Source organism: Alligator sinensis, unplaced genomic scaffold, assembly GCF_000455745.1.
Source record: "Alligator sinensis unplaced genomic scaffold, ASM45574v1 scaffold153_1, whole genome shotgun sequence".
NCBI classification, from domain to species: domain Eukaryota; kingdom Metazoa; phylum Chordata; order Crocodylia; family Alligatoridae; genus Alligator; species Alligator sinensis.
In genome coordinates this window covers 462,839-487,381 of record NW_005842099.1, presented here as the reverse complement: position 1 = coordinate 487,381, position 24,543 = coordinate 462,839, and the positions used below count along the sequence as shown (strand labels likewise).

The following is a 24,543-nucleotide window of genomic DNA, read 5'->3' as shown; positions in this document are numbered from 1 at the left end:
ACAGAAAGCAATAAGCAGTCTTTACTCACATGAGCTTACCAGGTATCAACCACCTGCTACTTGGGTTCCTGGCAGGTACAGACACAAGTTTACTAGCACGTTGTTCCAGAGCGAGTCTCTGTGCCATAGCCTACATCAGATCTCAGATCTAGGGAGCCTGCCCCCTCCCCAGCCATAGGCTTGTCACGTTATACCAATCTGCTGGCCGGTGCAGACCCAGCTGGGCTCCTCCCAGCCCCAGCAGCATGTGGGAATCCAGCTTCAGCTGCATGCTGTTCCGGATGGGACAGACCTGCCTGGGTTGGCATGTTTCCCATTGCAGCACTGCGGGCCACAGAAAATGCCTTGGCGGGCCACATGGCGGCCCGCGGGGCATATGTTGGACAAGCCTGTATTAGACCAACAAGATTTTTGCAAAAAAATTCTTTAATTGCAAGCTTTCGGGCACAAACACCCTTCATCAGGCATTGGAGGAAAGATTGTAAAAGCTCTCCTGTGTAGAAATGAAAGTTTGTATTTCACAGGATTTCACAGAGGAGTCAATAGATGGAAAACTCCTCTGGGCAGTCAATTCATAGCTGGTATGAAGCCTCTACCCTCCTGTGAGGATCTGTGATGATGCAAATTACTTTGAAACAAAGGCAGGAGCAGGAGCTCAGGTTTCAGGTGGTCACAGTTGCTTCCTGCTTGGGAAAATATGAAGATTTCATTTTTTAAAATTTCATTTCTACCCAAGAGAACTTTTACAATCTTTTCTCCAGTGCCTGAGGAAGGGTGTTTGTGCCCAAAAGCTTGCAATTAAAGAATATTTTTTGCAAAAAAATGTTGGTCTTGTTGGTCTAATAAAAGATATCATCTCTGCTATGAGTCCTGATCGCCTTTTCCTCTAGACCAATATGGCTACAACATGGATACCTGACTTCATGTTGAAAATTATTTTATGCTGAGATCATATATTCACAAATTTATGCAGAACTCTACTCCAAAAAATATCCTGTTATAGTAAGAGTAATGGACAGTGGCATGGAAAGTTAGCATGTCACCCAAAATAAACTAAAAAGTGTGGCTAAGCTACCAATTATAGGAAGCCACTACGTTTCAGAGTTAAATGCTTTTTTATCATAAGCATTTCCACAATTTTGTAATATGCAGTGTAACACGCAACATTAATAAAAGTTAACATATCCAGGTTGTCAATGTTTATATTAGTTCCTGCCCAAAATAAAACATGGATAAAAAGATAGTATACCACAATACCTTTACCAGGGCATCTGAAAAACACCTTTAAAACTTTAGTAATAAAAAATTAAGTGGTAAACAAAGCTTCATCATGGATAGACTTTTGCTAATGGAACAGGCCAGATCATAGTTTATTTCAATCAATCCTCAGTTGCATCATATTGATTACATTTATATTGTTTAGTCCAAAATACTTGCCATTGGTAGAGGTGCTTCTGAAATTCTCCCGTTGCAGCATCCAGTTCACAGCCTCACTTTGGTATGGCCTCAATATGGGAATAAGTGCAGGGTGCTGTACATCCTCCCTCAACAACTGACTTTCCTGCTGATGTGTATGCCTCACAAAGTCATACAGCTCTTCAATATTCTGTCGCTCTAGTTCTCTATCAGATTCTTCCTCATCTTCCTCCAGCACATCTGCATCCACCAAGAAGCATAACAAATCACATAATCATCTTATCAACAGTGATCAACATCTCAATTAAATGGTTTAGCTTTAATGAAACATGTTTTGTTAATAAATGAAAACAATAAAGCAGAATTCCACGAAGAGCATGAGACAAATATATTCTAGGGGGTAGGAGTGGGAGGTTTATGCAAACACAGGAATTAAGGCTCCAGAATCTTAATGCTGGCAATTTTCAAGATTGCAATCCTAACACCCAGTTAGGAGCAGGACGAAAGAATATTAGCAGCAAGTAGTGGTACAGGGCCTAAATATTGCTCTTTACATTTCCACAGCGCAGGGTTCTTCTTTTTTTTTTTTAACAACAAAATAAAGCAACAGTGGGGAAAATTATGAACCATCTGTTTTCCTTTTAAGGGAGCAGGAAAATATGAAAACACATTCAAGGGAGGGATACATGAATTTGTAGCGCATTCCCACTTAAAAGCAGGCAAGTGTGCATCATGGAGATGAGAGGAAAAAAAACAGGAGTGGGATAAGAGAAGGAAACTTTTTTTCTACTGGGCCCCATGAACGGTGACCACAGTAAAATGGTGCCCCCTATTTGCCAACTTCAAAGAAAACAGGAGGTGAATTAAATTGATGTGGGAAAACTAAAATTAAAACTGCTCTCACTTGTACATTTTCCTATGCAGCCCCCCTCATAAAAGAGTTATGAGATGTACCTATAAAAACATATTCACAGGAAAAAAAAATCCATGGCAATACTGTCTCTGGCACAAAACTAAAAGCATCTCATCTAAGCAAGAATTAAAAAAATTCAGGACCAGATATTGAATTGGTGTGAATCAGCATAGCTTGATTGATTTCAACTGGTCTAGGTTGATTCACACCAACTCAAGATCTAATCCTGAGTTAATTCATACTTAGAGGGTCTCTTTTTATTATTTTTTTAATGAATATTCTTCTGGCTACTCCAGGCTGCTATTAAAATTTCAGCTTGCCTGGGGAAAAAACAGGTGGTATTGATGCAGGACAATAATTATAGAGATGTTAGTCTGATACTGGCAGAAGGCAGGACAGAGTAACATTTTAAAGTAGCACCAGTTAGGTGTAAAGGTGCCACTCTCCCCTCCCTTCTGCCTAACCGTAATAATTAGAGAGTCTTGCTTTACAATTTAGAGGCAGAACACAGAATAATAAGAAGAGCATTGTATATTAGATGCAAATTTCCAGGTAAATATTTGTTTTTCTAGATAAATAACTGCCTTAAATTGGCTTTTGCCAATTTCTAATTTTTTTTCCGTTGCTAAGCAAACTTTCAATATAGGGTTTAGTAAAATAAACCCACCACCAGTAAAGCACAAAAAGTGGATTTTATGGGAATGATTTTATCTTAAGTGCATGTGTGACAGTGAAAAAAATGAAAATTTGGAGTTGAAACCTGCATAAAATTATGAAACATGCTTCCATGACAACCTTTCAGAGTCTACTACTTTTGAATATCCCCTTACGAAATCTAAAATCTCTCTAAATGTAGAGATCACTCCAGATCAATCACCAGGACCTTAAAAAAAATCTACACAAAGTTATACATCCCTTCACTTATTTTATCATAGACCTTTAGGAAATATTCTGTGTCAGCCTAATTTAATAGTTGTGACAGATCCAGAATTATACTGAAAAACAAATGTACGAGCCTATAACGTTATTAAGATACCTGAAGGAATGCTGACCTCACAAACCTAAAGATAGACAGTTTCAGTACTTCTGCTCGTGTTCATAGTTTGGCCACATATTAGCATGGTTAAATTTTAAAAAACCTAATCATGTTTGCTGTAGCTATACAAATCCCCATGAGAACTGAAACAGGCAGATACAAGAATCACATAAATTTCACTTAATCAAAGGGCTATAGACCGAGAGGTGCCAACTCCTGCTGAGTACCTGCAACTGCCATTAAAAATCAATGGGACATAACCTGCAGGTAGAGGTGTGCCAATATCTCAGTGCCATATCAGATAGGCACCAATAAAAGGAAAATTAACATTATCAGCGATCAGCCTTTTTGGCCAGCATAGGCAATAATGTACCAATAAATATAGTGTGCCTTCGAGCCAGGGCCCCCAGATGCAGCAGCCGCACGCACGCACCAGCTAGGAACCAGGCAGCCAATGCCTGCTGGCAAATCTGTGGAGGGGAAGGAACATGGGGGAAGGAAGGGACATGGTGGGGGGCAGATCAAGGCCCCCAGGGTGAGGGAGGGAGTGGGGCAGGGGCAGGGCGGTGAATGGAACCCCAAGGGACCGGGATGGAGCCATGGGCAGCTCCTCCACGGGATCAGCATCCCCATAGCAAAGCTGTGCCTCCAGCTGCTGGACGGGCAGGGGGTATGGCATGTCCAGTGTGTGGCTCCTGGGGCAAAGGCAGCAGGGTGGAAAGCCCTGAGCCCACAGTGGGCAGCCTAATTCCGCCCTTGCTCCTGCTTTGGTTAAAAGTTTTCCCCGGACTTAAAAATGGTGGCGGCAGTGCTTGAACTAAAGCTCATTCAATGAGCTTTAGTTCAAGCGTCCCCCGTCACCATTTTTAAATACTGGGATGCTGAACCCCTGGACGAGCCACCCGCAACTCCATTCCACTCCCTGACCTCAGGTTCCCATTCACCACCCTGCCCCAGCCCCAATCCAAGCCCCAGCCCTAGCCCCTGCCACACTCCCTCCCTCACCGAGGGGGCCTCAATTTGCCCCCCATGCCCCTTCCCCATACCCCTTACCCCCCACTTACCTGCAGGGAGCTGCTACTCATGCCACCCAGCTGTGCTTCTGTAAATCACCTATCAGACTGGTATCAGCTGATGTGCTTGGAGAATAATTGGTATCGGTATCGGCCAAGAAAATCTTTATCGGTGCACCCCTACCTGTAGGTACTCACCAATTCTGGATTTGCTACTCAGAGAAAGAAAAGAAGAAATTGTGAAATGTGCTTGATATCTCAGTCAATGCTACATATCACTAGGGACCTACTGAAATTGCGATTTCATGGATTTGGCAAAATCTGGCATTGCCCATGTAAGCAGGCAATGCCGCAAAATCCACAGGAAAAAAAGGAAGAAAAGTTACTGAAAATAAAACACTGGCTCCCCCAGAGGGAGCCAGCAGTCCTCAGGGCACTGTAGCTTGGCTGCACAGCCCACGGGGAGAAGAAGGGAGCGGTCATGACAGGCAGCCCTCATAGCCAATCAGCAGTGAGGAGTGGGGATGTATGACAGGCAACCATAGCAGCCAGTCATTGGGAGAGGAAAGAACCAGACCCCCTCATTGAGCTGCAGCATCAGCGACAGGAAATTTCTGGTTTGGCACTAGTACTGCATGAAAGGACCTGAGGTTTATGAGGATCACAAACCAAATATTTAAACATGATGCTGTCCCCCAAGAAGCGCAAACACCATTCTGGGATATACCAACAAAAAGGTTGCATGCAAGATATAATTATTCTGCTGCATTCTGACAAGGTAAAGCCACAGGTAGAGTTCCACATTCAATTTTGGGCAGCACACTTGTTAAGAAAGATGTGGACAAACTGGAGCAAGTCTAGAAGAGAGAAACTAGAATAAGCAGTTTAGAAATCAAGACTAAAGAGGAAAGGTTGCAAGAACTGTGCTTCTTTAGTCTAGAAAGCAGAAGACAGAAGAGATCCTAACTGGATTCTATACATAAGCTTAAATAGGGACCTACCTAATTCATGGCAAGAAAAAGCAATTTTTGCAGCTTGGTCATGACCTGAAGAGCTGATTTCACAGTCATTTCGCAGCGGCCCCGTCCCTCAGCACTGACTGGCGAAGAGGACCCGGGGAAAGAGGGACGAGGGGATGGCCGCCATCTTGACCGTTGGCTGCACTTCATGGGTCCCCGCCCCTCGGCACTGACTGGTGGAGAAGCACGAGCGGGTAGCCACCATCTTGGCAGCTGTCCTTGTGCTGCCTCACCAGGAGGCACCTTCGCTTCCTGGGTGGGCTACAACACTGAGCTGCAGTGTTTTTTTAGGTTGATTTCCTGGGAAAATCATGGCCAATGCCATTTTTCACAAAGATCACCATTATTTGTGGTTTCCACAGAATTGTGAAACTGCAATTTAAGTAGGTCCCTAGGTATAAATGTTGCCACAAGGATAAAGATGTTCAATTATTCTCAATGTCTTCTCAAGATAAACTGAAAGAAAACTGACTTAATTTGTAGTGTGAGACGTGTTTGTGTATGCACATGGTGGGAAAGGGTGGTTAGAAATTAGATCTGATATTAAGTAAAAACTAGCCAACTATAAGAATAATTAAGTGCAATCAGGTTAGGTAAGGAGACTGTTAAATCCTAGAAGATAATGTTTTTAAAACAGGTGAGACAAATATCTGTCAAACAGACTAGGTACACTCAACCCTGCTTCAAGACAAGATGAATAACATTACCCCTTGAGATCTTTCAGTCTGATATTTCTAGGTTTCTTTTAAAAAAAGATATTCTCATCTTAAAGATAGAGGTACAGCTAGTCTATGATTTCTGCAACTGAAGCTGTTCCTGTGTTTAATGATCAAGTTACTATATTCCAAGTCTTATTTAGCTGTATTTTGTTGTTAGAGATAACATTCACAGCAAATTACTTTTCCAACTCAAAATAAATCTACCAGTAATCCTGAATATCAATTTTGGGAATAGCATTTTTCACCAAATGTAAAACCTATTTTACTTCCCTACCTGAGGAGGGAACTGTGAAGATAAAATAGTTAATTCTTGCAGAGGGTCAGATACTATAAGGAGAACCATATAATTACCTACAAAGTTAGTTCTCATGCAAGACAGGAGTATAACAGTATATTTTCCTTCAAATTTATCTTAAATTAAGTAACCTTTTAACTGTTAAAACAATTATACAGTAACAATCAATTGTACTGGAATGTTAAATTAGATTACCTGGAATTCTAAAACTGTAGAACTCTTCCATCAGTTTCTGAATCAGGTGGTTAGCTTTTTTTGGTCTTCCACCTGCATCACTGAGAAACTCTAGTTTGCTTAAACCAGTTTCCAGAAGGTAAATACCAACCTGAGAAATAATAAATTAATTTCTCACAAATACGTTTAGGATATTTTATCAGGATATTGTAAGAATAAGGTAATCTTAAAACCACCCTAACTTAAAAAAACAAAACAAAATGTGGACCAGTATTTATAAAGCAGAAAAACAATTTGGCACATTTTGGAGACCTGTACCTATGGATGTACTTAATCTCTTAAAAACACCACATAAAACTTTATTGCACCGCAGATAAGAAATCAGGTAGTGTCTAATAATTCATTAAGTCACCTTGGTGTATAATAGTTAAAAGGCAATTAGTCAACAGTGGCAGAAAATACTTATGCAAATAACTACTGAGAAGCAGTTTTTCTAACATTATGCAAATCAGTAATAGCCACTAGACTCAGAAGTGCACCTAGCTTTCTAATTTTAGAAACAAAATAAACATTTTATTTATAAAAGCCGCTTAAAATAAAAATTGTATGAGCAAATACCTTTAAAGCCTGATCCTCCTCAGGCCTTTGATAAAGTCCAATTACCCTCTTCTTTTGCAACCACCTCAAACCTTCTAATATTTCACTACTTAAAGATGATTCCACCAGAATGGCTTGTTCATAATCATTCAGGTCTTCTTTATCTTTATCACTGTCATCTTCTCCATTTTTTGCATCAACACAGATCTTCAGCTGACCACCAGAATCTGTTCTAATCAAAGAGAAACTCCTTTCATGGATCTTATCAATCAAAATGTGTTCAGGAAGCAGCTCAAGAGCAAACTCTCCAAGTAAAGCTTTCCAGGAACTGTCTGCACAATAAGGTGAGACCATAATATTGAGCTGTATGGATAAAGGGGTAAAGTTGGAGCAGAAATCTTCTCCATCTGTAATAGTCGAGAAGCTCACCAACTTTGAACCACTGTTTTCGCTGGGAGTCAGTTCTTCATCAATGCTATCATCATTTATAACAATGAAGGATGAAGAAGACGTGCTGGGAGCTGGAACAGAGTCATCTTCATTCGTGTCATCAGTCATCACCTCATTCCTTCGATCTTCATGCATATTCCAGCAGAGCTGCTTCTTTTTCTCCTCATCTACCCTGGAGGGCAGCGAACGTTTTCGTCGACTACTCATCTTGCCGTCTTTCCAACCGAGCCTTCAACCTTTTTAGGATAGATTAATATTAGTCAACAGTAAACAACACAAATCAGATAGTCAAGTGACTACTTTACTACATAATAGCTGTACTCATGACTTCTGGAAATGTTTTCAGTTATCTTCATTAAACATTATTCAGGCTGCTTGAATTACCTACTAAGTTTTATAAAAAAAATCTCCTTACCCCTGTGTCCAAGGAGGTCACATGAAAGAAAACGTCTTGTGGTACTTACCAACAGATACTGTATCTGGTTTGACAAACAGCAAGGGCACATCCAGATGAATGCACACATGTGGTTTGTGGTGCCACAGACCCATCTGCAGCACAGCAAACATCCCCACATGCAGGCATTCACCATGCTGCTAATTTGCAGCTTAGTGAGTTTTATGACACTGGAAGATCCTGATGTCAAAAAATCCCATGCCAGAAAAAAGCAGGATGGTGCACATGCCAACAGAATGTGCCGTCCAAAACTGGAGTCTGGCCAGCCAGAGCCACACGCCAGGTGCCAGCCAGGCTCCATGTACCCAGATCGCCACTGCTGCAGCCCTGGGAAGCCTCTTACAGCCCAGGGAGGTCCCCTACCCTATCTCAGGCAACTTGCTGCATGCCAGAGCATGCGTGCAGGGGTATTCCCTGGGGACAACTAGCTGCATGTATTTGTGCCACTGATAGTTGTCCCCAGGGAATGCTCACTCCCCTTCACAGGGATGGGCGCCAAGAGATTAAAATTACCAGGACTCTAGTCAGTTTCGCTGTTGTTATTCATTGCTTTAGTTCCCCCAATTAACAAGCAACTGACACATTCTGCTCCTTGAAAGACGCACTGTTTTGGAAGCAGCTTGAAGAGGAGTGCTTACTAGTTTATTCATGCAATCAGGTCCCAATCCAACAAGTTGCTTAAGCAGAAGAATACCTTTAAATATATCAAGAGTCCCACTGACTAAATCAGGTCCATATTATATACAGGCAGTACTCAATTTGTGACTTTGTTGCGATCGTCACTTAGGATATTTATAAACTGACACCCGGTTTTGACCTTCTGACCTGAGTTTCGTCTTTACAACAGATGATACAGCTGCACGTAGCTGGTAAATGGTGGAAGGGGGAGGGAGAAGGGACAGGGCGTGGTGGAGCAAACCAATGTCCCCCTCAGTGAGGGAGGGACTGGGGCAAGCACTGCCCAGCCAGGGCCAGGCAGGCGTAGGGAGGGGGAACTGGTGGCTCCCACTGCTGTGCACCGTTTGTCCAGAGGCAGCGCAGTGGCTCCGGTCCGTGCCCGTCCTGCCCCGGCTGGGCAAGCGGCGGGAAGGCATGGGGGGAGGGGGCGTGTGCCCCCAGATCTGCTCGATGTGGGCAATGGAAGGCACTGGGAGTTGGGGCTATGCCCTTCCGCCGCTCACCCAGCCGGGGTGGGGCGGAGGGGACACAAGGCAAAGCCATGACTTGTCCAGGAGGTACAGGGAGGCATGGGGTGGCTCCCGCTGCTGCGCACTTGTCCAGAGGCAGTGCAGCAGCTCCACCCCGCCCCAGCTGGATAAGCGGTGGGAGGACATAGCCCCCACTCCCAGCGCCTTCCGCCACCCGCTCTGCACAGATCTGGGAGCACACGCCCCTCCATGCCCTCCCACCACTTGCCCAGCCAGGGCAGGGTGGGTGCAAGATGGAGCTGCTACGCTGCCTCCAGACAAGCGGCACACAGCGGCGGGAGCTGCCCCCTCCCCCTCCCTGCGCCCACTTGGCCCCAGCTACGCAGTGCTTATCCCAGCCCCAGTCCCTCCCTCGCTGCGGGGACCATTGATCTGGCCGCCAACATCCCTTCCTGTCCCCCTCCCCTTTCACCACTTACCAACCGCATGCAGCTATATCGACCGTCATAAAGGAACCAATCCCCCATTTGTAACACTGTTCCTATGGGAAAATTGATTCCAACTTCTGATGTTTCGACTTAAAACATGGTTTTCAGGAACTAATTGCGTCGTAAGTCTGAGGACTGCCTGTACACATTTAAATGCTTTACTGAAAACTGTCCTCAAAGACTAGAAAAACAAAATGGATATAATTAAATACAGTACATGCAAAGATAAAGAACTTTAAAGATCAATTATCATACAAATGTAATCAGATTTAAGAAGTTAAGATCTACTGTAGTCACTAAAATACTGGATTTTCCAAAGGATAATTACCAAGGCTCGTAGGCTAGCTAAGCAAAGAAGTTCTGCTCAGCACAAGATTCAAAATAATGACCTTCATTTATTTCAGTTTCATCTGTCAGCAATGAGAAGATATTAGAAGGTACTGGTTACACAGGCTTTTGCATTAAAACTGTTCGCAAAATACAGGAAAAGAGAAGCAATTAAAAATTCATTACATAGTCATAGGTCAAAAGGTGAGAGGAGGATGGCTCTTAAGCAAGCCAGAGCATTTTCTGAAATTCCTGACAACCTTAACAGAGTGCTGAGAAAAAGGGAAATTCTCTATTTTCAACAATTTTCACACCCAAACAGTAATCAGGCTCCATAATTTAACTTTATAATACAATCAAAATGTGCACAAACTACTTTCACTTCCCAAAAGGAAACTGGTTCTAAGTATTTGGTAGATTAACTCCCTCTGTTCACATGGACCACATTTTCTATTAATTCTGCAGATAGATTCTTTATGCCAGTGGTTGACAACCTCTTAAGGCAGTGAGCTGGACAGACCCAGTTCAAGTACAAAGCAAAAGGTGGGTACTAGGACTCAGCTGTTTTCACTTTTCCCTGTGGCAGCGCAGGGAGAGTGCCCACAGCCAATGCTGTTCCCCATGGCGCATGGAAAAGCAATTGCTGCTAAAAGCCCCGTCATGAATGCTACCAGAGCCCCATGTTGGTGGGCTGGACCAAATGGCTCTATACGTTACCACCCCGATTTATACCACTCAGCATCCACAACAGCAGCACTGCAAATTTTAAATATACACTACCATCTGAAGGAACTATTTTATTAATTAATTGACACTTTAATAACTAGACTCATATATACCTAATTCAGCCTAATATACCTAATATAAAAAGGAAGTAAGTAGTCAAGTTACGATCAAGATAATGAAAGGAGGCAACTTTTTTTTTTTAAACAAAGCATCTGGTCTTCTAAAGTTTATAACCACAGGAAACTGTTCTTCAACTGGATGTCTCATAATGAAAGGAACAAAGAAGAATGTGCGCAAATAGATCTGCAAAGAAATTCACCAAGGTATTTGAAAACTGGATAAAACGCTTAAATGAAGGGCAGTATGCCTGGCTGAATGAATCCGCACCGCTCGAAAGGACAACCTGAAGACCTGAAGGCTTTCGCACACAATCTTTGGTTTTAAATTTAAAATATGTTACCAGAACCAACCTCAATTAATCTCAAAAGGAAGTCTATTAACTTCAATGTGAATTAAACTAAGGAACTGGGTATTTGAGGGTCATGCTGTCACAGAACCCCAGGGATGGTTGGAAAACGGGGATTGTGACATTTTGATATCTGTTTTTTCTTTCCTAATGTGGAACAAACTGAAACCTTTTAAAGTGTTCATAAAGGAGGGGAATAAAAAGCCTGATCAACAGTACAGCCTAACTTCAAAACACAAGATTCACAAAGAAATAACCAAAAGTCTAACAGTTAGGGAACCCTCAGAGCCCCGGTTCCCTGGGATCCAGGTTCAAATCTCTGGCCCAAATCAGATAAAGCAAGAATTAACCTGAATCTGCCCTGTCTAAGGTGCCTGTTCATTCAGCTACAGCAGTGGTTCTCAAACTATGAGGTGCGCCTCCCTGGGGAAGTGCAGCATCATGTCAAGCAAGGCGCAAGCTGTGAGTCTTGGGTTGATTTTTTTTGAGAGGGCAGTACCCTGGGCAGCAGGTTCGGAAGTGGGAGAGGTGGGGAGGAAGCTGCAGCTAGCTGGGACAGAGCATGGAACTGGGGCCAGGGGGAGTGCAGAGCTCAAAGCACGAGGCTCATGCCCAGCAGAGCGGCAGGAGTGTGGAGTCCAGACCAGTACTCCACTGGAAGTGGCAAGGAGCCCCGTATGATGGAGCCAGGCCAGCTTGACTCTGCTCCCTGCTTCCCACTGGGTCCCGGCAAATGCACATGGTGGCAGGGACCAGGCCAGGCTGCTGGCTCCATCACATGGGGCTTCTCCCCTGGTGGTGTGCGAGTCCCAAGAGCTGCACGTGAGCCACTGGGAGCCCTGTGCAATAGAACTGGGCTGGCCTGGTCCTGCTCCCTGCCACCACATGCAGCTCCCGGAACTGGCTGGAGCCACATGCTGTCAGGGGGCTCTACCTACGTGGGCCACAAGCACCCTGAGAGCCCATCCCCAGCTGCTGCCACAGCGGGAGCTGAGTCATACCACCCCCCCAATCAAACCCCACACACAATATACAAGAGTAAGATTTTATTTGCACTCGTATGCAATTGCCTTTATACATACTAGGTAAACACAAGCAAATCAGGACAAATTTTTTTTTTACATTAAATTTAAAATATTATAGCAGATATTTGATTTTTGGTATACGATTTGTTTTTTTTCCAGTTCCAAAAGGAATACTTCTGAGAGAAAGAATGGACTTCCAGTGGCAATGGTCAGCAGTTAGGGGGCAGAACTTCTGGTCCCAAGATGACATCTCACCAAAACCCATTAAGCGGCCCTCCAGCTGAAATTATTGCCCACCCCTTCGTCAGACGTACGTTGCGTCATTTTTTGTGAGTTACAAACCTCAGCAGCACTCTTAGTGAGAAACAGTTTAAACGAGAAATTGTTTTGCAACAAAGAGAGAAAAGTGTACAACCCAAGCTGACGAGAACACAGCAGTAGAAGTTCCAGCAAAATGCAAAGCTCAAAAATATGATGAAGCTATGAGGAGGCACAATCATTTTTTTCATAACTCAGCGAGGCTCACTATGACAAAGTTTGAGAACCCCTGGTCTAATACAATTTTTTCTGGTAAGGGCCGGAATGACTTAGCTCTGGAGGTGGCCGAGCATTAGGAACTGGCCACCTATAGCAGGGCACCTTTGGTGCCTGCCACTTTAAGAAGTTTGAGCAAGCTGTGGAGCAGCCTGCAGGTGTGATGTGGACTAACAAGGCGATCACATGAATGTGGGAGGGCTCCTAGATTGGAAAATAGGGCTGAACAGCCTCAGTATAAATCCAGGTGCTCAGAGATGAACTGGCGCTTGCTGCAGAGAGCCAGAGGGATAACATCGCCAGCCGGAGCTGCTGCTCTCGGAACACCTGGGGGTTCAGGGTAGGAACTATGGGGATGGAGGAGGTTCCTGGTCCTGGGGAATGACCTAAAACTACACCCTGCTGGGGCTGGATGGTGTGAAGGGGCTGCCTGTGGCAGGGTGGTCTCCAGGAAATGCCACACCAGTGCCTCCCTAGTGAAAACTGAGTATGGAGTGCCATATAGCCTTAGCCCCCAAGACCTAGTGGGTCAAGCAAGGGTCCAGTCATGTAATGAGGCCTGAGACCCAAGGGGCATAAGGCCAAGAGCCTCAGTGAGGGAGCAGAGTAGTGGGAGCAGTGAGGGAGTGTAAGAAGTGTAAGGGTCCGGATAGGTGGGCCTGAAGTACTGTGCGTAGGTCGGCCTTAGACATTGAGTGAGCTGGGTTTGGAGGGGCCCGAGAAGGCAGACCCGTACGAGAGAAAGAGGGTGAGCAGCTCAATCATCTAACCAGAGAAACCCTCGACTCGTCAATGCTGGGGCCAGAACCAGGACCAGAATGGTCAAAGGGCCAGAGTGCCCACTGTGAGGGAGGCCCAGAGCCAGGGGCCTGGGGTTCCACTAGCCTAGAGGTGAGGCCAGGGTCTGTGTGGCTAAAGATCCCAGAGGGGAACACTGTCGAGAGGGAGCTTGGGGTTTGGGGTCCAAATGCCAGTTGGGTATAGAAAGAGGTCCACTGCAGAGCCAGAGCCACATAACGATGCCATCTGCAAGGCATGGGATATGGTATAAGAGAAGTTTTGGAGCTGTGTATTATGCCCTTGGCATCAGGCAGGAAATGGGCAGCCTCCCACCTTATAAACTACTAATGATACATCAGAAGCGTGGCAGGAAAGGCAGGTAGGCAGACTGTCCTAGACTGGTGGGCAGGTGAATGATTTGACTGGCCGCAAGACGGCCCCCTGTCATATCACTATCACTGCTTCTCCCTGTCACTCAATGGTGGTGTGGCCCAGTGAAAGCCCCCTACTGGTCGAGGCCTTGCCACCTGACCATGGCATGACACAGGCAGAGATCCCCCTCTGCAAGAGCCCCAGGCAACTGATTGTGGCACAACATGGGCAGAGCTCCCCTTCTGCCACAGCCACAGGCTTCTGGGTGGTATGACACAGGAAAAGCCATCCCACTGTCAAATGCCACTCAAGCTACAGGTCCAGATCTGAATCCAAAGGCCCCATGGGGCATAGGTTGCTGACCCCAGTCTAATATATTCCTAAAACTGCACAACTCTGTCTCACAAATGCAAGGCACACTGCCCCAAAACACCAAGAACAGGTAAAGCACAGGGATAAGGGCACTTTCTATGTTCTGCTGCTTCAAGGTCATTAAAATACATACAAGAGACCCAAGGAAGAGGACCATCACCCTGATACAAAGGAAGACTGTGAAAGGGGAGGCAAAAGCCCCCCCAACATGTCCCAAAACCCCACCTGACGGGCCCCGACACTTACCGCAAGGGTCAAGATGAACAGCAGCTGGGAAGAGACGCTGACGCAGGCTCGGCAGTTCTGGAGCTTGCAGATTCACAGGCTCAGGCAGCTCCGGGGACGTGGCTCCAGAGGGGATGGTCTGCTCAAAAAGCAGCTGGAGATGCAGCTGGGGGGCCAGGCAGAGGACAGCAGAATGCTGGCTGGGAGACGCCGGCTACGGAACTGAGGAGCACCAGCCCCGAGTGCAGGGAAAAGAGGCCGAGCACTTGCTGCAGGACTGGCAGACGGAACGAGGAGCACAGGCCCCGAGAAAGGAGAAATGCCAGGGAGCTCCACCGGGAGAAAGCAGTTCCCCGGGACACCTGGGAGCAGAGCTGCAGCCACATCGGGGAGCACAGGTACTGCGGCAGGGAGTAGCAGCAAGATACTGTTGGCATTCTCGGGCAACATGGCAAGAATGGAGGTGCAGAAAGCTACAAAGCCCTGCATGGGAGTGACAAGCACCACCAACTGGTAGGACCAGAAAAAATCAGCTACAGGTCAGCTGGGCCCCAGGGAGGTCACACTGGGAAAGCTGATAGAGTCTGGGCACAGGGTGGCTGCCTGTCCCTACACCTACTAGGAAAGAAGGGACAGACGAGTTTTCCCTCTCCCCCCCACCCCCGAGTGACCAAGTGGATCTAGGGAGATGGAATCCCAGGGGGACATCAGCAGACGCCGGACACTTTCAGTTAAGTTTTCTGTAGTTACAATTAACTCCAGTTGGGGCAGGTTTAGTTGCCCGAGAGCCGGCCCAGAGACGAGGGACCGACATGGGACCGACACGGGAAAGATTGCTGGCCGGGAAGACCTGACCCATTTTGAGGTGGGCAGCATGGATGAGGCGAGATCATCCAGGGGAAGACCTGCAGTGAGTCACTAGTGTTTGCTCAGGCTGTGGACGTGGTAACGTTGGGGTAAAGGGGAGGTTGGAGCCCCACAAACAATGACCAGGGTCAAGACCCCTTTGTTTCAGGGCCACCTACAGGGAACTGCCTCCCCCAACAACAAACATCAAAGACGTCGCAGGAGAGTAGGAGCAGCATCCAAACCATCTAGGTGGCACCAAAACCCAATCTCAACCTGTCATCGCTAGGGGGCAAGGCACCAACCAAGAAGAGGCCAAAGCCCTAGAACACCTACAAGCGAAAAAGAGAAAAATCTACTACAGTCCATGTCATTGTGTAGGTAAAATTCCTTTCCACAGCCTCTGCTGCCTTTACCATCAGACATAGCTCTGGCTGTATTCACTCCTGGAGCACGAAGCACACGGAAGCACGGCCCCTCTCCAGTCACACAGCAGTGTCCCAGGGCCAGGGCTGCACTGCTTCTGATTAGCCAGGAAGAGACAAGAGTTTCCATGTGCTCTGTGCCCTGGGAATGAAGAACGCAGGAGTTGAGGAGGTATAGACCTGCCAGTAACGGAGAGAAGAGGGGAGGCAGAGACTGCAGAGTCAGGATGCGGAGAGAGAGGAGGCAGGCAGCTGCTGTAGCTCTGATTCTGGTCCTGACCTGGGCTCAGGGCAGAAGTAGAGCCATAGCAGCTGTCTTCCACCCCCACCACCTTTCACCTTGCACTCAAATTCAAGATGAGAGGCTCCCCCCTCCCATGATGAATGGAGAGAAAATACCTGGTCTTGGGTTTGAGTAAATGTGGTATATTCTACTCTTACTTATATTAAGACACTAAAGAATGTTAAAAAGTAGCTCTAATCTTGATTTTCGAGTTAGAGATATTTCAAATAAAATATTTTGAGTGGATAAAACGTATGTACCATATTTTGTATTTACATTTTTTCCATAAAAAAAAACAAACAGAGATAGGAACCAACATTCTATTTCTTCCAACTCACTCCCCATGCTGAAATATTTTTTTGGAACCTGTGACCTATAAACTTTTCTGAAAATAGAACCTGATAACAGTAATACCCTTTTAAAATTCACTGGCACCTGAACTGGACTCTCCTGTTATACACACACTGATTAAATTTTAAACAGCGTCCCAAGGATCCCTGGTCTTTTTGTTATAAGTCCCTTTTTCACACTTGCTAAAAGACACATGCCCTTGATGCATGCATCCAACTGAACAGTAGGTGAGAGAAGACTCTTCTTAGAAATACTCTGACACTCAACAAAATAATGTTAAATTATGTGATCGGAATAGAAAGAAAAAGTTTCCTCCTTCAATGCAAGTTGAAAGCAATTTAAATTCCACATGCTGAAGACAGGCTTGCTTTCTCAAGTTACACAATTACATGCATACTTCTGTATACCTACCCTAGGTATGCAAATGAACATATAAAGACAGGCAAAGTGTCCGCATGTGCACACAGTTAGCAAAACACTTAAATGGGTCATTATGCACACTATTATATGGGCAGGGATACAGAAAATCTGGCATTCCATAATCAGGATCACTTCTGAGTTTTCAGCACAGCAATCTCATTCTCAATTCAGCATTGTAATGCAGAGAATGTCTTTCAAAGGGACAATGTATATATTCACAAGGTTTTCCCATATATTCAAAGAAAGTAGGAAAGAATAATAAAACAAAAAAGAGCACTACAAACATATTTAAGATTAGTACATTTGACCTGAAGAAGAGTGTTTTCCATTCAAAAGCTTATCCGACTTTATTCCAATAATGTGGTTGATCCAACAAAAGATATCACCCAAACAAATCCCTGCCTTCCATGCCTACACATGGAATATAATGTTCTGTTTGTATAACATAAAGTCTCTCTTCAACATAAAGTTACAGTCAACTGTACAAACTGTCAACACTTCATAAAAACAAAATCCTTCTAAGAATCCACAAAAATATTTCTTCAAATTTAAGGTGATTCTTATGAATTGCTTTGAGAATCAAGAGTAGTGTTAGAGTGAAGTTGTAGCCATGACGGTGATATGAGAGAAAAGGATTCTTAAGGTGATATCTTTTGATGAGCCAACTGCACCATTGGGATAGAGTTAGATAATTATGCCTTTGAATGCAAGCATTTTCTTCTTTAGGACAAACATATTGATCTTAAAAAAAGGTGTGTCATGCTCTTAGAGGGGTTTTTTTTATTATACTTTTTTTCCCCACACACACCTGATGAAGAACAACTGCATTTGAAAGCTTATCTAACCCTATCCCAATTATACAGTTAGTCCAATAAAAGATACCACTCTGTTGCAAGACACTAAACTGTGCCTGCTCCTTTATGGGCAGAAGCAGCTAAGTAAAGGAGCCTTCCAGGCTAAGCAGCACTCCACAGCTGCAGGTTGCCTAAATAACAGGCTAATAAGGTAATTAGCTGGCACCTGCAGGTAGTCAGCTGACCAGGAGGCAGCAACCAGGGTACAAATAAGCCAGGGGTGGGCAAAATGCAGCCTGCCAAGCCATTCTACGCAGCCTATAGGACCCCTAAAAAATTTAGAAAATTAATATTAATCTACTCTGGGCAACCTGTCATGTGGCCCTCGATGGCTTGCCAAAACTCAGTAAGCGGCCCTCTGCCCAAAATAACTGCCTACCCCTGATATAAGCTCAGTGCTGGGGCTAGTAGGGTCACTTTCTCTCTAGCAACAGCAAGGGGAAGGAGCTCCTGCACATGAAAGCTACCCAAGACACTATGCTGCCTGCTTTACTACCTCCAAGTGCAGTAAGACTCTACAAGCTCACAGGGTATCCAGGCCTAGGGGGTATGCTATCCTAAAGGTATAAGTTCACCCTTTTAAAGGGGCAGAATGCTGCCTTTATGGTTGTTGTTACGTTATAGCCCAGGGGCTTATGTTTGTGTTATTGTCTGTACTGGTGGTTTGGGATGAGACTATTAGGGGAGGTGAAAACCTCATTAGTGCCCAGAGGGGCGCAGCTACAGGGCCTGGAAAGCCCAGTGCCAGAGAGGCACAGCAGATAAGGGCCAGGGGCCCAGTAACTAAAGGAGACTGATTGGAGCTAGTGCCTCAATATTGGATCTAGCACAGGGGGTCTAGATTAAAAGACCTAGCTATATGAAAGGGGTGGAGGCTGGGTAGGACAAGGCCCCAACAGAGGGTATAACATCTGTATAACACCCGTGAGGCATGGGGCATGGTAAAAGAAAGGTCTGGAGCCATGCAACTGGCCCATAAGGTCTGAGGTCCCCATTCAGCACAGTACTGAAGAGAGGCCCAGCAAAAGGGCTCAAAAACTAGTAAGCTTGAGTGAGGTTCAGCGGACTGGGACCAAGCAAGGGCCCGTGGGCAGCCTTCTCATTTATTTTACTGACAAGAGAGTGCCCTTGGGGCAGAGCCTGCAGGGTCACAGAGCTGCCAGGGGCATCCCATTCACCCCTGGGGACCCTGCTCCATGATATCCCAAGGAATCCTTGCCTTTTTTTCTTTTTTTAATACTAGTGGTTTTCAGTCTCTTCTTTTTTTTGACTGGAGGCATGCCTTGGAAAATGTCAGGTCTTAGTTTTCTCAGTTCTATTTTAGTTACAGAAAAATGGTTTATTTTTATTTTCATTTTTTTTTAAAATCACTTTTTTTTTTTTTTTTTACACTTTGGAGTTAAAAAACCCCCCAAAAACTGAGCAGTTTTTAAGAGTTTTTGCAACAGAAAAACTGTAACCATAGACTCAAAAGTGAAATCTGTGGGTTTATCTTACAAATCATGTGCGCACACCTCACAGCACTAACACTGTGGCACGAGGCAGCAGCCCAGAAAGGATTTTGAGGCACCCCAAAGTGGGCTGAGAATCACCAAGTCTGACACAGCCCTTGTAAAGTGCCAGATCCTTGTTTTCTCTCCTTTTTTTGACAAAAAAACCAAAGTGTGATTATTTTGTTTGCAAAGGACTGAGAGAGTGCAGCTGGATTCCTATTTGAGAAGTGCAGGTTTTATCATTTCAATCATCTTTGCATTACTTCACAGTGCTACCACCCTGGATAGGATCTTCTTGAGGCCCCCCAGGGTGCCTCAGTAACCCAGCTGACAATCACTGGACTGGACTGGAGGCAGCCCTTGAAAACTGCCAGCTCTTTGTTTTCATTTGGGTTTTTGACCACTGTAAAACTATAGAGATATTCTTCTGTTGGCCAAGAATTCAAGGGAGACCGCAACAATTTTTTTCACACAAGATTCCCATCTGAAATCTCTAGGTTTCTCTTATAAATCATGTTTGCATCCCTAACCATGCTAACACTTCATGACCTCCCCAGCTGAGAATCAACACAGCTCTTAGAAAATGCCAGCTGTTCCTTCTCACTTGGGTTTTCTGCCTATGGAAAAATAACAGAGCGGTTTTCCTACAGCAAAGAACTCGAAAAGATCCCAGTTGTGGATTCCTAGATCAAATCTAGAGGTTTATCTTGCAAATCACATGTGCACACCTCACAGTGCTAACACCCGGCAGCACCGTGGAAAGGATCCATCTCAGCACCCTGAAAATCACCAGACCCGAGGAATCCCTGGGAAACTGCCAGCTCTTTCTCTGCACTTGGGTTTTTGCCTATAGAAAAATGAGAGCCATTCTTCTGTTGCCCAAAAACTAAGAGACCACAATGTTTCATCGCACTGCAGATTCCTATCCAAAATCTCTGGGTTTCATTCCTGAACTGGGGTTCGCACTGCCACGGTGTGATTCTCCCAGCTGAGAATCCCCGGACCCAAGGCAACTCTTGGAAAACACCAGCTCTTCCTTCTCACTTGGGTTTTTGCCTACAGAAAAATGGCAAAGTCATTCTTCTGTCACCCAAGAACTGAGGGCGCACGCACGCACGCACAGGGAGGCTGCTCAAATGCTCTGTCATTCCAGCGTGTCAGAGCACACAATTAATTAATCAAGTCTGGTGGGGCGCAGAAGTTACCGTGCTCCAGCAGACTCCAGCGCCACGTGAATCGGTGTCCCTGGACTGAAAAATGGTGGCAGGATGCTTTAAACTAAAGTTCATTTGAGCCTTAGCTCAAAGTGCCCTGCCACTGTTTTTCAGCACACGGATACTGATACATGATGGCTACAGATGCTTTTAATTAGCATGGCTCTCAGAGCATTTTTCACACGTGTTGCAGGACACAGAGCTGGGCGCTTTAATGAGCGAGCCGTGCTAATTAAAAGCGCCTGTGTATCAGTGTTGGGTGGCACGTTTCTATCCTAAATCTCTGGGTTTCATTCCCGCATAAGGGGTTTTCACCCCTAACTGCACAATGCCCAGAAAACACCGGGTCTGCCTTTGCACTTTGGGGTTTTGCCCACAGATGAACAACCAACAGAGCAGCTCTCCTGGGGGTAGGGCTCAGGGAGACGGACCCCCACGGTAAGCCCCTGGCTCTCCCCTGGCAGTCCCCGTGCTTGCCCCTCCCGTGCTAGCGATGCCCTCTCACGCCCCCTCCCCCCGGTCACAACGGACCCTGGGGTCGCTGCCCCCCCCGTGACGCTGCCCCACCACTCGCTGCCCCGCCGCGCGAGCCCGTTACCTGGTCACGCCCCCCCCCGCGCGAGCGCCCCCGGCCGCCCGGCCACCTCAGGCCGCGGCCCTCCGAATGGGGCGCGCAGACGTCACGACGCCACGCCCCCCACCCCTGAGCAGCGGAGACAGCACTCGCGCTTGCGCAGTCGCGGGACGGACCCGGAGCCCCCTGCCAGTGGTTGGAACCGCCGGAGACCACATTCCAACTACGTCATGGGTGGGGGGAGGGGTCAGTCAGCCCCGCGGGAGGCAACTACAGCTCCCACCCCCTCCGAAGCCTCTCGGGGAGTGAGCGCGTGCACCACCAAGCTAGGAAGGCAGCGCATGCGTAGTATCGATTTGGAAGCCGAAAAGGGTGGGCGGGCAGTAGTTGGGCAGAAGAAGGAGGGGTCTGTGGGGCGCGTGCGCATAGGGAGGCGGTTGAGGGGCACGCGAACGGGGGAAGATCTGGGTTGAGACTGTTTTTAGGGCTAGACTTTCTTCCACATGAGATGGGGCGCTTTCTAGCTTTGCTTCTAAGTGCCATGAACGTTACTAAAACGAAGTTTTAACTATCCCTTAGAATAAAAGGCTGCTCCATTACAAGGCATCTGCATCACCCCTTTTATGGCTTGTTTGTACAGATGTTTATAACTCCCTTTTTTTACAGAGAGACATTGGAAAGGGAGTTTGCGGGGCTCCTCATGAAAATAGCCCGGGGCACGAGCATTTGCAGCAAGACAATCAAAACCCTCACAACCATGGTGGTTTATCTAGTCAAAAAAAAAAAAAAAGAGAAAATACCTCACCTCAGGCCACAAATAGTGACTTATTGCTAGCAAGGCTTCAAAGCAGGAGAGAGAGCAAGCATTTACAAGCAGTCCATGCACTGAAATTTGTTTGTGAGAAAAGTTGCAGCCACTGAATATGTTTTAAGTCACAAAAAGTTCCTTTAAAAAGTGTGCTTGTGAGTAACTAGCAAAGAGAGAAAGAAGGGCTGATTTAATCTAATACAATACAGTACATAGTTCACTTCAACATTTGCAAAGTTGTGGAAAAGCAAGACCCAGTCTTGCTGCAGAACCTACTGATCTCTAATCAAAGATGGAAAGAAATGAAGGAATCCATCGTCGTAGAAACTGCTTGGGTTTGATGGAGCTTCCAGTTGTGTTTGGCTTAAAGCGGGGTGCTGAACTTATCTGGCCTGTCCTGCAAACTGGACGAGCGGCATAGGACTGGTCCATGGGCCAGAAGAATGTGTCCCGTCCCCCATTGCACCTTTCTCAGCAGGCTAGATCCAGTCCCACTGTAGCCAGTGCAGGATGCATATGGCTTCCACTGTGGGACCCACACTGCATGGACTGCCCACCCCAGACAGACTGGAGCGGTTGTATCCCAGACTGACCGGAATAGGTGCTATGTGTGGCATCGTCTTGGACCAGTTGGAGCAGGTGCTACAGCTGCTGGGTTCAGCATGCAGGGGTCTCATACTGGCCCTGTGCTGGGCCAGCACCGGGAGCCAGATGATGAGGCTCCACAAGTAAGATCTGGCCTATGGACCACCTTTTTGACACCCCTAAAGGTATTACAACAACTTATTAGGTGTTAATTGTAGTGGGATTTCCACCCTCCCATACGTTTAAATGGATATGAATCAAGGATGTGTTTTGAAACAGAAGATGCCTTTTTTTCTCTCTCTTGAGCAAGTACTTTGATTTTGATACCAGATTTTGGTACTCTTTCCTCAGGTTGAATAGCACCTAATTCCAAAACAGGCTATGATCCAGCAAGGCATTTAAGCAAATGTTCATCTTTAAGTACCTGTAATCCCAATGTTGCTAGGTTTTTGGTTGTAGCCATGTTGGTCTAAGAACCTTGCCTGCCTGTAATTCCAAAGGCTTTCCTGGCACTACTAATGGAGCAAATTGATATTCAGCATAAGTACAGTTGGCAGTATGTAGCAGTGCTTTCAAAATCACAGCTACCATAATATTATCTATGTACAATGACCCTAATACAGAGGTGGGCAAAATGCAGCCCGGGGCCGGATGCGGCCTGCCAAGCCATTCTATCTGGCCTGCAGGGCCCCTAAAAAATTTAGAAAATTAATATTAATCTGCCCTGGGTTGCCTGTCATGCGGCCCTCAATGGCTTGCCGAAACTCGGTAAGCGGCCCTCTGCCCAAAATAATTGCCCGCCCCTGCCCTAATAGATCTCTATATATGCAAAATTTTGAAAGCATAGGATTGAAGAGAATATACAATATGTTGCTACTTTTTAGTGCCCTAACCACATTTCCCAAGAATAACTGAAACCATCCATGGGCATAATCCTTCACTGTTTTAGACTAATTTTCGGCAGGGAAGTACTGTTGATTTTTTCAGAGCTAAACTAAACTAAGTGCAGTTAAAACTAAACACAGTGCAGTGGAGAATCATACCCTCAGGGTTTTAGCAATTATTTTGTAATGTTTTGAGTTTCATCATAATGGCTTTAGTCTGATATCCTAACATCAGATTTTTATATCCAATCTGAAATCTGTAATTACAAAAAGGATGAGTAAAACTAAACAGATATCGAACTATATTTACTTTGAAGTGTTCTTATAATAACTAAAATCACAGCAATACAAGGACTGAAGGGAGAGTAATATATTTGTTCCCTTGAGGTATGAGGGCCAAGAGGGTCAACCTTCTGATCATCCTCCTATTAATCTACCAAATCCTGTCACAAAAGTGGTGGTAAACCAATTAATCCAGAATAATTATAAATAGTAACAAAATGGAGCACCAGGTGTCAGTCTACTTTGCTGAAAAGATCATGTACATGAGGGAAGCCTTGAATACCTTGGAACTGCTCTTTCTATACCCTTCGACCAACAACTCCATTCCCAGTTTACCATTCCCACTCAACAAGAGGTTCAGGACACCCTAAATTAAATATAGCCCAAGACTTTTCTCCCAACTCCTGATATCCATGGCTAGTGGAGAGTCATATACAAATGGTGCTATTCTGAACTGAAATGGACAATTCAGGGAGGGAATTTTCCCTTTTTCTTCAGATGTGCAGTAGCCTGACCATGGACACGTTGGTTTTAACCACCCTACCATCAAATCTCCCATTGCTAAACAAGCTCATAGAGAATATAGTCAAAGCCAACAAAAAGTTAATTTAACTGAATTTAAGAATTAAGTTCTGTATAGTTGGAGTACAGTATTTAGCAAACAAATTACAGGGCAGTCGTCTTTGTCCAAGGGAACCTACGATTGGCCAATTCAGTCTGCAGTTAGGAAGTCTGTAGTCTTGGAGTGCCTGTTGATGCCTAGTTTTCTGTTGAAAGCAGCATTTGTCTATGCTGCTACCATATCTATTTGGAAAGAACAGGGTCATCCAACTAGTAGTCTATGCCCTAAGGAGTTAACCTGCAGTCCCCATAGTTCCTAGACTGAGCACCACTCCCTCCATTGCTCTCCTGGAGTCTCTGGCTCTCCTTTCTTCCTCCACTTTCTGCTGCCTACCCCTGCCCCTAGGAGTTGTA

At 45.6% G+C, this 24,543-nt stretch overlaps 1 protein-coding gene across 14 annotated transcripts in view; it reads right to left on the bottom strand.

Moving 5' to 3' along the window:
• SHPRH (SNF2 histone linker PHD RING helicase) overlaps positions 1 to 21,202 on the bottom strand; it is a 113,030-nt gene extending 91,828 nt beyond the window's left edge. For 4 of the 14 annotated variants that reach the window (XM_006024234.3, XM_025204853.1, XM_025204854.1 and 1 more), the window contains exons 1-4: positions 21,034 to 21,200; positions 7,204 to 7,868; positions 6,607 to 6,736; positions 1,438 to 1,656 (exon numbers count right to left, since the gene is read on the bottom strand). In XM_006024234.3, the coding sequence (XP_006024296.1) occupies positions 1,438 to 1,656; positions 6,607 to 6,736; positions 7,204 to 7,839 (985 nt within the window). In that variant the 5' untranslated portion in view covers positions 7,840 to 7,868; positions 21,034 to 21,200. Of the gene's footprint in view, positions 1 to 1,437; positions 1,657 to 3,738; positions 3,836 to 4,429; positions 4,560 to 6,606; positions 6,737 to 7,203; positions 7,869 to 10,050; positions 10,133 to 14,570; positions 16,001 to 21,033 lie in introns of those variants that run through there. The other 10 variants (XR_003094222.1, XM_025204859.1, XM_025204856.1 and 7 more) reach the window with 8 other exon arrangements.
• Between the last annotated feature and the right edge of the window lie 3,341 nt (positions 21,203 to 24,543).